At 42.1% G+C, this 15,576-nt stretch overlaps 1 protein-coding gene across 2 annotated transcripts in view; it reads right to left on the reverse strand.

The window, feature by feature from the left end:
• ZNFX1 (zinc finger NFX1-type containing 1) overlaps nt 1-15,576 on the reverse strand; it is a 58,308-nt gene that overhangs the window by 11,567 nt on the left and 31,165 nt on the right. The window contains exons 2-7 of one of the 2 annotated variants that reach the window (XM_088481891.1): nt 14,955-15,155; nt 7,188-7,269; nt 5,127-6,989; nt 4,142-4,273; nt 843-991; nt 175-318 (exon numbers count right to left, since the gene is read on the reverse strand). In XM_088481891.1, coding sequence (XP_088338017.1) covers nt 175-318; nt 843-991; nt 4,142-4,273; nt 5,127-6,989; nt 7,188-7,251 — 2,352 coding nt within the window. In that variant the 5' untranslated portion in view covers nt 7,252-7,269; nt 14,955-15,155. Of the gene's footprint in view, nt 1-174; nt 319-842; nt 992-4,141; nt 4,274-5,126; nt 6,990-7,187; nt 7,270-14,954; nt 15,259-15,576 lie in introns of those variants that run through there. The other variant, XM_088481892.1, reaches the window with a different exon arrangement.

The raw sequence follows: 15,576 nt of genomic DNA on the forward strand, positions 1-15,576 counted from the left end.
TTTAACAATGTAGATATCATACCTGTCCACATTGTGCATGTTGCCCTTTTTCGGTTGTGTGATAGTATGACATATGATACTTCTGCCATTCAATATTCCTGTATCACCTAGACAGCAAAATGATTGCTGACCCTGTCAGAAATGTGTAATCAATAGTACATTGCTTTTTCTTACCATGACTTCATGTAAACCATCCCAGTGCTCATCCTTTATATATCTCTGAAGGAACTTTTCATGAATGACCCCAGAGGTGGAGCACTGCAAAACCTGGGCCCCCTCGTTAAGCTTCTGTTCTGTCCCTTTCATAATATTTATTACCTAATATGAGGCAGAGAGAGATATAGACAGATGAATAAGGGACAAAATAAAACACAAAATGAAGAGATGACATAAAAGGCAATTCATGAAACCTTAATCAGGGTATTTACTAAAATGATCACCTGAGTAAAAAATATTATTCTTCTATAGCATCATATACATTCCCAAACTCTTATGAATGTACAGTGGGGATAGCATTGGTGATCTGTGATTGACATGTCTCTCAGAAATGGAACCGAAGCAACAGGATAAAATCATTTCTTTAATAGCCGCATAATCATGTTACAGTATGTGATTGCTCTGACACATCCCCACTAAATTGTACATCGATGTTCTTTTCATTTTCAACCAAATGTACAAAATTAGAGGCAAGATGAATAAACAATGAAACTAAAAAATGACCCGCAATATATTAAACTTTGAATATCATCACATACTGTAATTAAGCTTTTATTGGAAAAGAAGTTGATGGAGTAGTGGAGGAATGAAAAATGGAAGGTGATGGCTATATGATCACAACTCACATCTGAGCATGCTCTGTGTATGTGGTTGGGAAAAGCCCTGCGGATTTCTGGACGTCCTCTCAGCTCTCTGAGATTAAACTCCTTCAGAACCTCACTGTTGCTGCGCCCCCCGACACGGACAATTCCCTTTCTCAAGAACTGGTGGATTCCTGAAATGGTAGTAGGATAAGAAGAAACACATCAACAGAAGTACAAAATTAGTCATTGGTCCACATCAGAATGCAGCAACAGACTGTCAGTATGCGAAATAATGAGAGTACATCAATGTACCCAATCCAAAATAGACAAAAACAGTGTACTCAGCGCACAATCCCTATAAAAGGAATAAATGAATGTCAGATGTAGTATGGGATCTATAGTGGGTTAGGTTTATTAGCAATGTTGCATACATGGATAAATAAGAAAGATGGTTCTGCTGTTCCTCCCTCTGGGATATATTTGGAGGATATGTGGAGCCTGGTGGGTAAAGGGTTACTTGCTGCCCGATGGGTAAGTGAGGGGTGTGTTGTGGAATCAAGTCTGTCTCTGTAGACAACGTGGCGTCCTGCTGTTGCCTGTGGTAATGGAGTCACTGTATAGCTGGATGTTGTGGTGCCCGGGTGGTCTTCGGATCAGGTAGGAGACCACTGGGGCTGTGGGGCTCGGTGTCTGGACTGAGTAGTCTGGCTGTGCCTGCACACGAGTGTCCTCTAGCGAAAGAGGGAGCTCCGGGGTCCTAGCGTGCAGCCTGACTCTGCTGTGTCTGGGGAGGGGAGAGCCGGTCTGCGACCTCTGTTGGTCTCAACCTGGCTGACCCCTCCACTACAGATGCTTCACCTTGCACACGCCACTCATGCCTTTCTGTATTTCACTACATAAACAAATTGTACAATAATAATAATAATGTCCCTGAAAGAAGTTTTTGAGGGCTATTTAGAAGATATATATGGGGATATAAATGAAACCATTTAAAGAGTGGAAAAATTAACAAGTGGAGAAGTTACCCAATAGCATCCAATAAGCTTCTAGATACCATTTATCAAGTATATTCTATAAAATGATAGGTAGAAGCTAATTGGTTGCAATGGGCAACTTCTACAATATTTATAAGTTTTGATACATTTCCCTCACACAGTAACTACAGTTCTTTACCATAAACATGTTGTTACTTAATGAAGTACACAGTCCAGCTGTAGCATACAACGGAGCTGCTAAGAGGGTAATTTAAAAACTATTCCAAATTAGTGTTTTATTTTCTGAGTCACAGCTTTTTTTTGTTGTGATAATCACAGCGCAGTTCACTCCCTTCAACTCTATGAGGGGAATTCAATATGAAACGTAAACTTCGCTGTCGAAGTTTACGTTTCATATCGGAGCTTTACCTGGGATAAAGTATTGGGCGCGCACCCGCTTATCCCCGTATTCAATATGAAACTAACGAAAATGGGAGCCTGCGAAGTGAGATTTGCGTAAAGTTACAAAATTTTCCTTAAAAAAATTGTAGGACCCCCCTAAAGTTGTAAAAACATGGGGGATCACTATGGGACCCCCCGTTTTAGCCTGCAAATGAAAGTCGGAGATTTAAACAGCTGCGGCAGGTGCTTTTTTCCCGACATTGAAGAAGTGATGCAGAAGAGCACTTAGGTTATTTTTTTCGTTTTTTTATAAGGTGGTCCCATCAAATTTGGGGTACATGAAAATGGGTACTAGCATATTTTGATGTCCCTAAAGTAAGTTTTTAAAAATTCTGCATTTGTGCACCTGCCGCTATAAATCTATTCTAGAAAACATCTGCTGCATACTTGCAGAATAGCCCTGAACCTATTTCCCTAGTTTCAAACATTTTTTTCCCATTTTTTTTTTTTCACCCCAATTTTTAAATAAATTTTTTGGGGTGTCCCTATTTTTTTTTTTACTTTTTTTGACACAGTTATTTTTTAAATGTCATTCCCAGGGGTGCAGGCTATTTTTTTTAAGCCTGCACCCCTAAACCCCAATTCTGCACTTTTTTTCGATACCTATTCAATGGTGAAATGTTATCCCCGTTTTTTATAAAAGACTTTTTGAACCTGCGAAAAGTCTTTGAAATTGAATACAGTGTAAAACTAAAACCTGCGATAATGATGTCATAGGTGCGATATTAACGCAAAAACAGAGTTTTCGCTCCCATATTGAATACCCCTACATAACAGCTAAACTTTTTTAGCATTAATGAAGAGTGAAATCAGACCTGTCATCTACACATTAACATACCTCCCAACATATGGGAGCTGGAAAGAGGGACAGTCCGTGCTCCGAAAGGGGGCATGCCCTTTCCCTAAGGGGTCACACCATGCCCTCGTTTCCATCTTTCTGGGGGAGTGCCCAGTGCTCCTGGGGATGCTGGGATGCCCCCAAGCTCTCCCACATTGTGTAGATGTTGTGCACATGCCCACAGCATCCATTTACCCACTGCTCTACTATGCTGAACAGCAGTGAGAGAGTGCTCCCCCGAACTGTGTCTGAACCACGCAGGAAACTGCGGATCAAGGGTGGTACAGTGGGGACAGCGCCTAAAGAGCACAAATGTCCCGGCCAAAGCGGGATGGTTGGGAGGGGGGGGGGCATGCATTAAACACATAGGATGTGTACAAACAATATGTAAATAGATATGTTTTATTTGTTTTGGCTGTTTTTCTTTTTGCTTTTACACTCACTTTTATCATGGTTGTATAATGTTGTTCATATAATAGGAATGACTGTGTGATCATTTTCAAAGTCTAACAGACACCAAACTATAGGGAGTGTGTACGCTTAGAACCATAATCTCATAAAACTGCCTCTGCCCACATGACAACCCAAACTAAAATCTAAATTGCAATATATCAGAGGTAAAATAGAAGCAATTCTATAGCTAGAGAGGGAGAAGCACAGTATTGCACATTTTTTTCTATAGAATGACAGGCTTATATTGTTATAGCCAGATTTTTAAACAGAATATGGCAGGTACATTAAAATGTCCTGCAGCCAATGGGGGAGCACAGACCACATGGTCAGAAGGTTACAAAATCAGACATTATTCTCGAGCAAAAATAGCAAATAATGGAGTCTAGAGTAACTATTATGGACAAATATTTTGTACCCAACCAAGTATTTTTAAGACTAACAATAGGCAGACAAATATTACTTTTATGTTTTATGCTAGATGTATAATTAGAATCTATACTTTCTCTATATGCTACTGCATATACGTTAATGTAGTTACGTTGTAGTTATGCATTGGGTATTAAGTATACAAAGTACTGCATTATATAACATTTGTTCATAGTAGTAGTACATACCTTCCAGAAACTGATCTAATGCATGGTTGGTGTAGCAGACCACTAGGACTGGATATGATTGCCCATTTAGTTGCCACGCATTAGTATTAGTGAGTAGAGCCTGCGCAATCTTCAGTCCCACATATGTCTTGCCTAACACAGAGGAGGAAACAGAATAGCAGAAATCATCTGACTGTGTCATTAGTCTAGAGACTATTATTTTGTAAATGGATATTCAGTAAAAATATTGTTATTATATGTGCAATAATAATTTATAAACAATTAAATGCATATTTACAAATTTTAAACATGTTATTTATCAATTGGAAACCATTTGAAAAAAGGAGAACTCAGCATATATGACTTTCTGACCTCACTACGGTGTCAAACAGCATGTGCCGCTAGCTTTCCACTATGGTTGTTTCAAACCTCAGTAGCACTAGGTCATGATAAGATGGGTACACACTATACGATGTGTACCTAGACGACTGAATGGCGCAATGAAAATATATATTGTGCTGGCTGTACACACTGCACAATCCGGTGTACGACGACCATGTGATATATCATTCCATGCTGCATGTAGCACCATGGCCTCATTGACCACATTGTCCCATCTGTGCAGCACAGAAGATCAGACGATGTGATGAAGCCTCACGCATGCGCGATTGGGTGTACACATTATACGATCCATGTGATAGATTGTTCCGATATGCGTCAGAACAATATATTGTACAATATATCTTATAGTGTGTACCCAGCTTAACACAGCTCTGACAAGTTCTGTATAACATGTCAACACAAATGGTTTCCAGAGCATTTATACTGTAGCTGTTTTCTAATAGAGTGTATTTACTCAACTACAAGAGCATGGAATATTATTGCTTTAGATTAAATAAGAATTCATACATTATTTACTGATCTTTGATAGAAGCATAAAGATAAAATATTTTTTTATTTATAAATGGCCTAGATTTTCCCATTGCTGCTTAGTTAAGACATTCACCTGTTCCAGGCGGTCCCTGAATGATGGCGAGTTCCCTTGTGAGTGCCAGTTGCACAGCCTCTATTTGAGACTCATCAAAGCCAAGTATCTCTTTGGAAGGCCACTCCCCGTTTTCCAGGATATTGATTTTTTTCTCCACAGTTGGAACAGTCTTGTTTTCCTTGCTTATTAAACAGCTAAGGTCATACTGGACACCTGCATTGAGGTAACGTGGTGCTGCCACATTCTTCTCACATAATACAATATATTTCTGGAAAGGCACATCCTGCTCATTCATCTCCTGCAACCCCTCCAGGACATGCCGATATGCCTCAAAATAGGCAGTGGTCTCTACCATGATGAAGGAATCTGTTGGGCGTGTTCTTGCCAGGAGTTCTCTGCTCTGCTCACTGAATTGTAATTGCAATTCACCGTGCTCCAGCTCTTTCTCATCACGATTAGAAACTGTGGCAAAGAGGAAGGATTCAAAATTATCCTTGGACAGACAGACCAGAGATCCATACAACAGACGCTTGGAGTTCTGCCATCTGATCATCTTTAATGGTTTAATGTCAAACTGCACCTTGTAAATGATGCCTGAATTTGTGCACATTGGAGTCAACACACGTGTGTCAAAGTAAATTCGAATATCATCAAACTTCATTTTGCGAAACCCTCGAATGTCATGTTGCTGCAGGATCTCCTGGATTCCATTTCTTAATGGTCGCACAAAATCTTCCCTCAAGAGTCGGAAGTGAGTGTCCAGGTAGAGGCCTGTACTTTCATACTTGTTCATTAGAGTATTTGGTCTAAGAAATGGATTTTCATTCAGTTGAATTTCATCATAAGTAGGGTACACACTCATGGTTCTGAAGTCATCAGTAGGGACCTCTGGTCCAAGGACCATGTGCGTGTCCACTCGTAGTGTTCCATCTCTCCTCTTATCCTGCAGGTGCTTTATGAAATTTGATAACCTCTCTAGACTCTGCTCTATATGCTCTCCCACATCTACTCCAGATGCACGTAAAGCATTGACAGAGCTAGGAATGAGAGATACCAACAAAGAGGTCTCCTGTAGGCTACTGGCAGGGAACATGCTAATAAGTTCTTGGAGAAGGCAAAGTATGTTAGAAAAATGATCTGGATAACGATATCTCCTCTCAGGCACAGCTTCTGTCATCACTCCAACTATGTAGCGTGGGAGGCATGTGCGGAGGTACACAGATGACTTGACCTGACCAAGAAGATACTGAATACTCTGCCTGTCTAGCTTAGAGGCACAGGCTCTGCAAAGCACTTTGCAAAGCAACTCCACAAACTCTGGCTTCATTTCTGTGGTTGACAGCAATGTGCTGAGACCAGAGTGTGCACCTAGTGTGATAACTACTTCTGACGGATCCTTTTCTAGCAGTCCTTCAAGGGCTTTGTATCCCAAATATCTAACTTGCTGGTCTCTTCCAATCTCTCCATTTTGTCTGCCTCTCTGGTTGTGGTTTCCTCTTCTCCCATTATTAACCGGCTGGACACCAGCTCTTTGTTCATTTTGTGCTCTTGGTCCATGCTCGTGATGTCCACCACCTCGTTGTTCATTTTGTCCACCAGCTCCATGTGCATGTTGTCCACCAGCTTGTTGTTCTTGATATCGTCCAGCTCCATGCTCCTGTCGTCCACCACCTCGCTGTGCATGTTGCCTACCACCTCTCTGCCCACGCCATCCACCAGCTTGTTGGGCAATTCGATTTCCAGCTCTTTGCTCATGCGGTCTTCCCCCTTGATGTTGCATCCAATCTTCGTTCGGTCTTTCTTGCCGCTGATGCTGTATCAGCATTAGCGGCAATGGCGGGCCATTGCTGGGATCTCTTCTTTGTCTTGATCCTGTCCTGTCTGAGAAAAATGACAAAAATCTTAAACTGACAATTTTATTTTTATGTAATTGTGTGATAGATAAAAGTAAAGTAAGGATTTCACCTTTAAATAATGACAGTATAAATTATTTTTCAACTACAATTGATACTGTATGTATTTATTGTATATTTAATAGTTCCTGATAATTGAATTTGCAGATTATAACCTATGTCTTACTTCTTCGATATGGACGATTAGGATTATTTTGTCGGTCATCCGGAGGTCTTCCCTGGCGATCCATGAGTGGTGGTGTGATTCTCTGTAAAATAAAAATACTATAATTCAGTGATGCAAATGCATGCCGATAACAGCATAAGTGCAGAGAAGTAATGTATGGTAAGAAATATCCCACTGGTCAATGACTGCAGTAGCACACCATGACAAGAAGATACTATGAGCAAATGGGTTGTATATAAAGTCAAAAATGGAGCAGATCACGATCGAGGCAGAAATGTGATTTGTTGTCATTTTAAGAGGGTCAGGTGAAAGAGACCAGGACAGAACTGCAGAGTGTGTGATTTGAACCTTGTAAAGTGGAGATACAGTATATAATAGCAATATAAGTAAAATACACTGTGTTGAGTATAATCAGAAATGTGAGTAGTCTGCAGAAAAACAAGGGGCCTGATTTAGAGACGGACGCAATGACGATATTTATGCAGAACGAGCGATTGTTTGCTAATGTGCATGTGTGCTGCACTGCACACGCACAGCAATTGTTTTGCGACTACGTTCGTACAGAGAACCGCTTGCAAAGTGAGTGAGAGGCAGTCAGTGTTTGAGGGTGGTAATGGGGGCGTGGTTAGAAGAACGCAGGCATGTCTGAACGTTTAAACTAGAGATGTGTGGGTTCGGTTTTACTCGGATTTACTCGGTTCTTTTCACCAAAATTATCACAAGTTCAGATTTATTTTATTGGCTATCCACAACACGTGATAGCCGATACCCAATAAAATGCCGTTTTTGAGATCCGAACATATCCGAGTAAATCCAAGTAAAACCGAACCCGCACATCTCTAGTTTAAACTAGGGGTGAGCGGGTTCGGTTTTACTCGGTTTTACTCGGATCTTTTTATTGGCTATCACCGATCATGTGTTTTGGATAGCGAATAAAATCGAGCCGAATTTGCGGTAAAGTGGCGATAAGAACCGAGTAAAACCGAGTAAAACCGAACCCGCTCACCCCTAGTTTAAACACTGTTTCATGTGAGTGCATAAATTAGACATTGTGATCTCCTGTGCAGAACTAGAGCTCTCTGCATGTCAGGAGAGCTGCAGTGTTTGTGGCTGGTCAGACCTACCGCATATGCAGCATGGCTGCCTGATGTGCATCGATGGTACCGATGTTTACGCTGTTGCAGCAGTGGGCGTCCCTATGCTCGGCTATGCTTTGGAAGGCATTTGAATATTTAGCATCTACGATCCGTGAAGAATACAGTTGCGATTGCATTACTGTCAGTCTCTAAATCAGGCCCAAAGTCTTTAGTTTGCAGTTTGGCACAGATCTGACAGATTTAGAGATGGGAGAGGGGGGATGTCCTAGCTCAACACTAATTTGCAGTGTTAAAATAAAGCTGTCAAGTATCTATGTGCTACTGTACATGAAAAAGTAGCTAGTGTGGGTATCCGGTCAGGTAGTCGACATTCAGAAGGTTGATATTCATTGTGTCGACACCAGGATGTCGACAGGGTCTGAAGGTCAACAGTCAGAATGTCCAGGTCGACAACGAATATGTCAACATACTACAAGAGATTGTCAGCATATGTTTTTAGTTGATGTCAACATACTACAAGAGATTGTCAGCATATGTTTTTAGTTGATGTTTAGGCTAAAATAAGCAAAAAAATTATGGTTACACGGCGTCGTGTCATCATAGGTCACACAGATGCACACCGCATCGCAGTACCACCTGCACAGTGCTCTGTTACTCTCTCTGCAGTAACTGAGGCTGCAGCCACTGCTGGTTGCCGGTGCCGTCCACGGCTGAGGGACGGGAGTTCCACTGTCTCCTCTGCTACTAACAGGTGAGGTTAGTCTTCTGTAGGGGGCTGGGGCAATTTTAAATGTGTTTTATTTTTATTTATTTGGAGGCCATTGTGTTTGTTTTTCTTCCTGTGGGGCCAATGTGTTTTATCCATTTCCTATGGGGGCCAATGTATTTTTTTTTTTTACTGTGTGGGCCAATGTGCTCGGGTTTCTTTCTGTGGGGGCCAATTCCTGTTTTTTTTTCTCTGATGGCCAATGTGTTTTATATATTTCCTGTGGGGGCCTATGTGTTTTATATATTTCCTGTGGGGGCCAATGTGTTTTATATATTTCCTGTGGGGGACAATGTGTGTGTTTTATTTTTATTCCCTGTGGGAAACAATGTGTGTGTTTTTTTTCCCATGTTGGACAATGTGTGTGTTTTTTCCTGTGGGGGCCAATTTGTGTGTTTTTTTTCCTGTGGGAGGGGGTGTGAGGGAGTAATGTGTTTTATAATTTTTCTGTATGAGTCAATGTGTTTTATATTTTTCCTGTGGGGACAATGTGTTTTATAATTTTCCTGTGGGGAACAATGTGTGAGATGGGGTTAGCTACCAGGGCCAAGCTCCGGAATGCAATGCATTCCGGAGGTTGGTAAAATAGGCAAAAAAGCAACCCCTTAGAAACCTATGGGTTCTGCTTTTGCGAGCGAAAACAGGGACCCCCTCCCCCAGATGCATGCAGGGATACTGCAAATTTGCAGATATCCCCCAAAGACTTGTTTTCAGGGGATATCTTGCAAATTTGCTATAGTAAATAGGCTCAAAAGAAACCTTCACATATTCTATGTTAGCGTGTTTGCGCAAGTGCGTGTGTTTTTCTTGGGTGCACGCATTCATGCAATATATGTATGTTTCATGAAACAAACAAGCATTCTTAAGGTGCATATCCACTAGGCGATTAAACAGGCCGATTGAACGATAACAACACCGTTATCGTTCAATCGCTTGTTAATCGCCTGCAAATCACGCATTTTAAAATAAAAAACGACCAGCCATGCGCGTGCCCGCTGGTCGATTTTGACATCTTTCATCGCCCCTTACATGCTGGTCAACATGATGATCACGTCAGGTTCAGCCTGTACGGGGATGATGGATGTGCCTACACTGAATGACTAAACGTTCAGTGTAGGCACATCACAGACTGTGAAACGACAGCACGATTACAATGTTGTAATCCTGCTCTCGTTTCTATGTCTATTAGTGAATACGCACTTTCAAACTCGCACCTAATAATATTGTGCCTCATGTGCTATCGCTCGTAGCTGGCCGATATTTGCAATCTGCGCATGTCTATGTATTGCAATGCGCGTGCGCGAACCTCTGCGAAAAATCGGGAAGTGCTCGCTCGCCAAGCATAGACAGCCCAGTTGAATGAGTGACAGGAGAGGCCGTTTGTGGGTGGTAACAAGGGCAGGCCACTAGAAACGGGGGAGTGGAGGTACGAACGCAGGCGTGCCTGAGTGTTTCAAAGGCATGCATAAATAACAGGCAGCATCATAGTACACGTCACCTCGTTGTATTTCACACTGAAGTGATCGCAGTGCTTGCAGCAAGCACTGCGATGTTGCTCAATGTACCTATGTTTTCATGCACTTCCAGGAGATGACGTGCGCAAGTGGGCGTCTTATGAATGGCTAGTGGGCGTCTGCATACACAAAGTGATCGCACGCCAAGACATAGTGGGCGTGCTAATGCCTTTCCGTACGATCGCCTGCCTTGCATATGCTGGGAGTGAGCGGGTCTGAATGAGCTCCTTAGTGCTGATAGCCAGGAATGGCTCTCAGCACCTCCCCTTTAGATTGTAAGCAGTCACAAGCATCTAGTGTCTACATCTTAAAGGTATGTTTTGCCAAAATACCTTTTGCACTCATCTAATGCTGTTCATTTGTACTTGATGATATACAGTCTCCCCCTCCTTCTTGTGTAACCTAACTATAAAATGCACCTGTACCGTATATATAAAAAAAATCTCTACACGCAAGCAAAGCCGGTCATTATACAAACAACAACTGCGAATGAGTCAGGAGTTTGTGTGAAAAGGCTGGTGAGTCTGGAGTCAGCTGATATCTACTACAGAACAGTCAACAGGGAATTTCCAGAGTTTTGTCATTGCTGCATAGCCTGTAGTCATGACAGTGATATATATGAACTATCCTATTCGAACCAGAAGTGCTAGTGAATTGACTCTGTGCAGGTCAGGTATAGCGTGGTAATGGAGTGCCGCTTGCTCGGCGTAGGCTGTGCTTTATATGTGATCAATCTATTAGGATATTATTGCCCTACTAGTTCTTACTATTCCCACTTTTGTGTTTTAAATAAAAAGAATGTCCAGTAGAAAAGGTGCTTTATTACAGAAAGTAATCTTTTTATCAGGGTGTTTAGTTTGTTGTAAGAAAGGAAAGAAAAATAACTGTGTGAAGTGGCATTGTGGTCCTACCTAATGTACTCCTAGGAGGGTGGGTCATGTTAAGGATAGTTTTCTAGTAGAATATGCTAATTATTTAATGTGGGAATGTATATTTTTGAGTGGAAATGGAAGTACTTAGCATTCTTACTAATAACCAGTTGGAAATGTGTTAGCAAATCAAAGTTCACCTTGATTCAGAATGTTGACACATTTGTACTTTGGCCCTGATTCAGAGCCGGACGCTCTGACAGAGCGCTCGCTCTGAATCAGGGCGTCTTTTTTTTTTTTTTATGGAGCAGCCTCCTGGCTGCTCGCATTGCTGTGGGTTGCCACTCACCAAATGGCAACCCACATGTCACTCAACATCAACAGCACGCCCCCTTTGGTCTCACGCATGCGCACGACGGAGCCTCTGGGCCACCATCGACCCGGTTGCGAGCGCTGAGCGCTTGTGACCGGGTCTAAATCAGGCCCACTGTACATACATAAGTCACATATATATTACACACACGAACAGCTAGTGTTTTCAAAACAGAGACACAACTGTATAGTATAATTTATTTTATCCTGTACATCAGATCCTAGTAACAATATATACAGTATTCTTATTGTGTTAAGTGAATATACAAAATTGCATTATAATCCTGTTCAGTAAACATGGCATGAAGGGGATTGTATTTTACCAAGTCTCATCTAGACTGTATGACATTTTATCTGCATTGAGTCTTCTACCCAATAACAAAGTGTCCAAAATTGTATTCAAACGAAGGCATCTTTGAATATACCTCATAATATTTAGACAAACAAAGTGAGACAAAATTAGCCCTGCCCCTTATCCACTTACACCCGCCCTGATCTGAACAGAAATTCCCACTTACAGCAAAACTGCCCCTTTTGAAGTCTGCAAATCTGGACTAGCCCACCACAATTGGGAGGTATATATGCATGAGGTAGGGGTTCCAAAACTCGGTCCTCAAGGCACCCTAACAGTTTAAGTTTTAAGGATATCCATGCTTGCGCATAGATAGTATAATCATACTGACTGATATACTAATTAAATGTGCTTAAGTATGGATATCCTGAAAACCTGAACTGTTAGGATGCCTTGAGGACAGAGGGCCTGATTCAGACCCGGACGCTAAGCCGCAAACGTGCGCTATGGCCGATAATCGCACATTTGCGCATGCGTATGCATCAATATGCGCATGCGCGAGTCACTCACTGCGCTCGAGAATTGTGCGCTCGTAGTACACAGACTGGAAGCTAATTTGAGTGACAGATAGTGCCGTTTGTGGGTGGTAACAGGGGAATGTGCTTGTGAATGGGGGAGTGGATGTGCTAACGCAGGCGTGTCTGGGCGTCTAAATGGCGTTTTAGGGGTGTGCATAATTAGCAAAGAAGCGTCATTGAACATGTCACTTGGTTTTATTTTAGACAGCAGTGATCGCAGTGCTTGCTGTGGGGTAGGGTCTACCTCAAGCGCTGCGTGTAGCTCTGATGGCTCTTGATGTTACCAATTAATCACACACTTCCTGGAGATGACGTGTGCTAAGAAAGAAAGTTGGGCGGCTTTATACTGGCGTGTGTTCGCTCTGCCGTCGCTATCTAAGGCATAGAGGGCGTCCTTCCACCAGACAGTGTGATCGCAGCATTTGCATACCTGGCCCCTTTTGGCTGCGTGAGAGCACAGCTAGGAGTCCGGGTCTGAATGAGCTCCAGAGTTTGGGAACCACTGGCATAAGGTATGGATTGTCTCAGAAGATTAAAGCTACCCCAAGTTTTCTTGTGTGTTGGCACAGCCTGAGTCAAGGGGGACTGCCCTGCTATCTTGACAGAAAGGACTTCTATCCGAATGGCAGGACTATTGGGAGGTTTCAGAAACAGTTAATTACAGCAATATATATTTATATGAGACTCAAAGAGATTGTGTATATGCACTTTGTATGCAGATGTGGACCCCTTGTGGCACCTTTAAATAAAGGATAATACTAATACTGCAGAGTGGGAAGGAGAGTGGTGAGGACCTTTGGTTTTAAATGAGGTACAGCAGGGAGCATTGTAAATATAAATGTATGCAGATGTACGGAAATTAAAATAAAAGCCATATATATCTTGACAAACAGAAACAAGACATTGTAATTTGCATTGGCATTTGATTAATAGAAGCACATAGCGGGGGAGATTTATCAAACCTTGGAGATAAAGTGGAGAGAGATTAAGGACCTCATTCAGAGTCGGTCGAAGCGGCCGCACGGTCGTACGGGAAAAGGGGCAGGATATGCAAATGATTCCCTCGCAAGTTGCGTCCCTAAGTTCGGATCGGTAGCTGGCCGACCAAGGGGAGGAAGCGGTCGGAAGACAAAAAAATACACCCCCTTCTCGTACGCATTGCACGTCATCTCCGGGCATATAAGAATTAATCGAGACCATCGAGAACCATCGGAACTGGCCGTAGAGCTTAAGGTTGACCATACCCTCTCTTAAGCTCTACGATCATGTCAGTGTAAAAACCTCCCATATCACATGTGCCATGACGCTACTTTGTTAATTATGCACTCCCATAAACCGCATGCACTCCCATAAAACGCCGTTCGCATAATTAGGCATGCCTGCGTTCGGATCTCCACTCCCCCGTTTTCAAGCACCTTCTCCTGTTACCACCCACAAACGCCTCATTCTGTCACTCAAACTACCAACCTGGCTGTGTTCAAGGAGAGAAATTTCTGATCATAGCGGCTAGTTTGCGCACGCGCATTGCGAACTTTACGCATGCGCAGTATAGCGAACATCGGTGGCGTACGACCGTGCGGCCGCTTCGACCGACTCTGCATGAGGTCCTAAGTACCAACCAATCCGCTTCTGTTATTTTGTAAGCTGTGCTAGAAAGATGACAGAAGCTGGTTGGTTAGTACTTTATCTCTCTCCAAGATTTGATAGATCTCCCCCGGAATTTTTTTATCACTTAAATATACTCCACCTAGTAACATTCGTCAGTACAGTATATATGTACAAGTTCCCAGATAATGCTATATGTGTTCAGTAGAACAGGAAGCTTTATTTGCAAAGATAAATTTGTGTATGTATGTTACTCGTGTCATTCTCACATAAATGTAATGCACTGATCCTATAAACACCTGTCTAATGTTCTCATGCTCTTTATGATAATGTTACCAGGCTGTAGAGGAATTACAATTCACAATATCTTGAGATATTCTAGTCTGGCTCTAGTTCTCATTTCTCCAGCAATGGCTGCCAGCAAATGTCAGATCTGTTCCATTATTTATTCTCATACGCTCCCTGCCCTGGTCATCTTATTGCTCAGAAATGTGTGACTGAAATACAAGCATATCTTTTATGTAAAATCACCAGTACTGGATTATCTCAGAGTGTCCACTTGTCTGTGTACTATCCAGCTTGCACTTATGTATTAATGCCATGTATTAGTTTTAGTAAATCATATTAAAAATCAGTCTGTATTCATAATATATACATCAACCACGGTCACCTACCACACAGAATCAGCCAGTCAGTTGCCTTCCTTCTCTGTTTCAGTGTACACGCCTTTAGCTGGTTTCTGCTCTCTCTCATCAGTCTGCTCTCTGCAGGAGACTGCAGTTTCTATTCTGTCTTCTGCCTCTATGTATAAATATATATTAGAGCTGTGTACCCTCCCATCCATTACTTTCAGTTTCCATTCTTGCTTCTGGAGTCTAGGAAACGTAATGAAACCAGAGAGGAGGGGGAAAGTTTCTGTGATGAATCATAATTTACATAACAGAAATACATAGAACATAAAAAAGGCCCTGAGGCTGTTGCAGTTGGAGCACTGTAATCTGAAATGAGGGCTGAATATGATGTATTCACTTACAGCCATGGCCAAAAGTTTTGAGAATGACACAAGTATTGGTTTTCACAAAGTTTGCTGCTTAAGTGTTTTAGGGCTCTATTTACTGCAATCCGCATTTGTAATGCAGATTGTAGTGTGATATTACCGACTGAATTCGCATTGCGAATTCAGGCAATATCACAGGGATTTACTACAAATCCCTTGCAGGGACAGAGCTTGTGATAAAGCTCTGTCCCTGCGAATCCCCTCCGGAGCATTATCACGGTATTTTCGCAAAAAAAATA

Source organism: Taudactylus pleione, unplaced genomic scaffold (assembly GCF_031769625.1).
Source record: "Taudactylus pleione unplaced genomic scaffold, aTauple2 ptg000279l, whole genome shotgun sequence".
Classification (NCBI taxonomy): domain Eukaryota; kingdom Metazoa; phylum Chordata; class Amphibia; order Anura; family Myobatrachidae; genus Taudactylus; species Taudactylus pleione.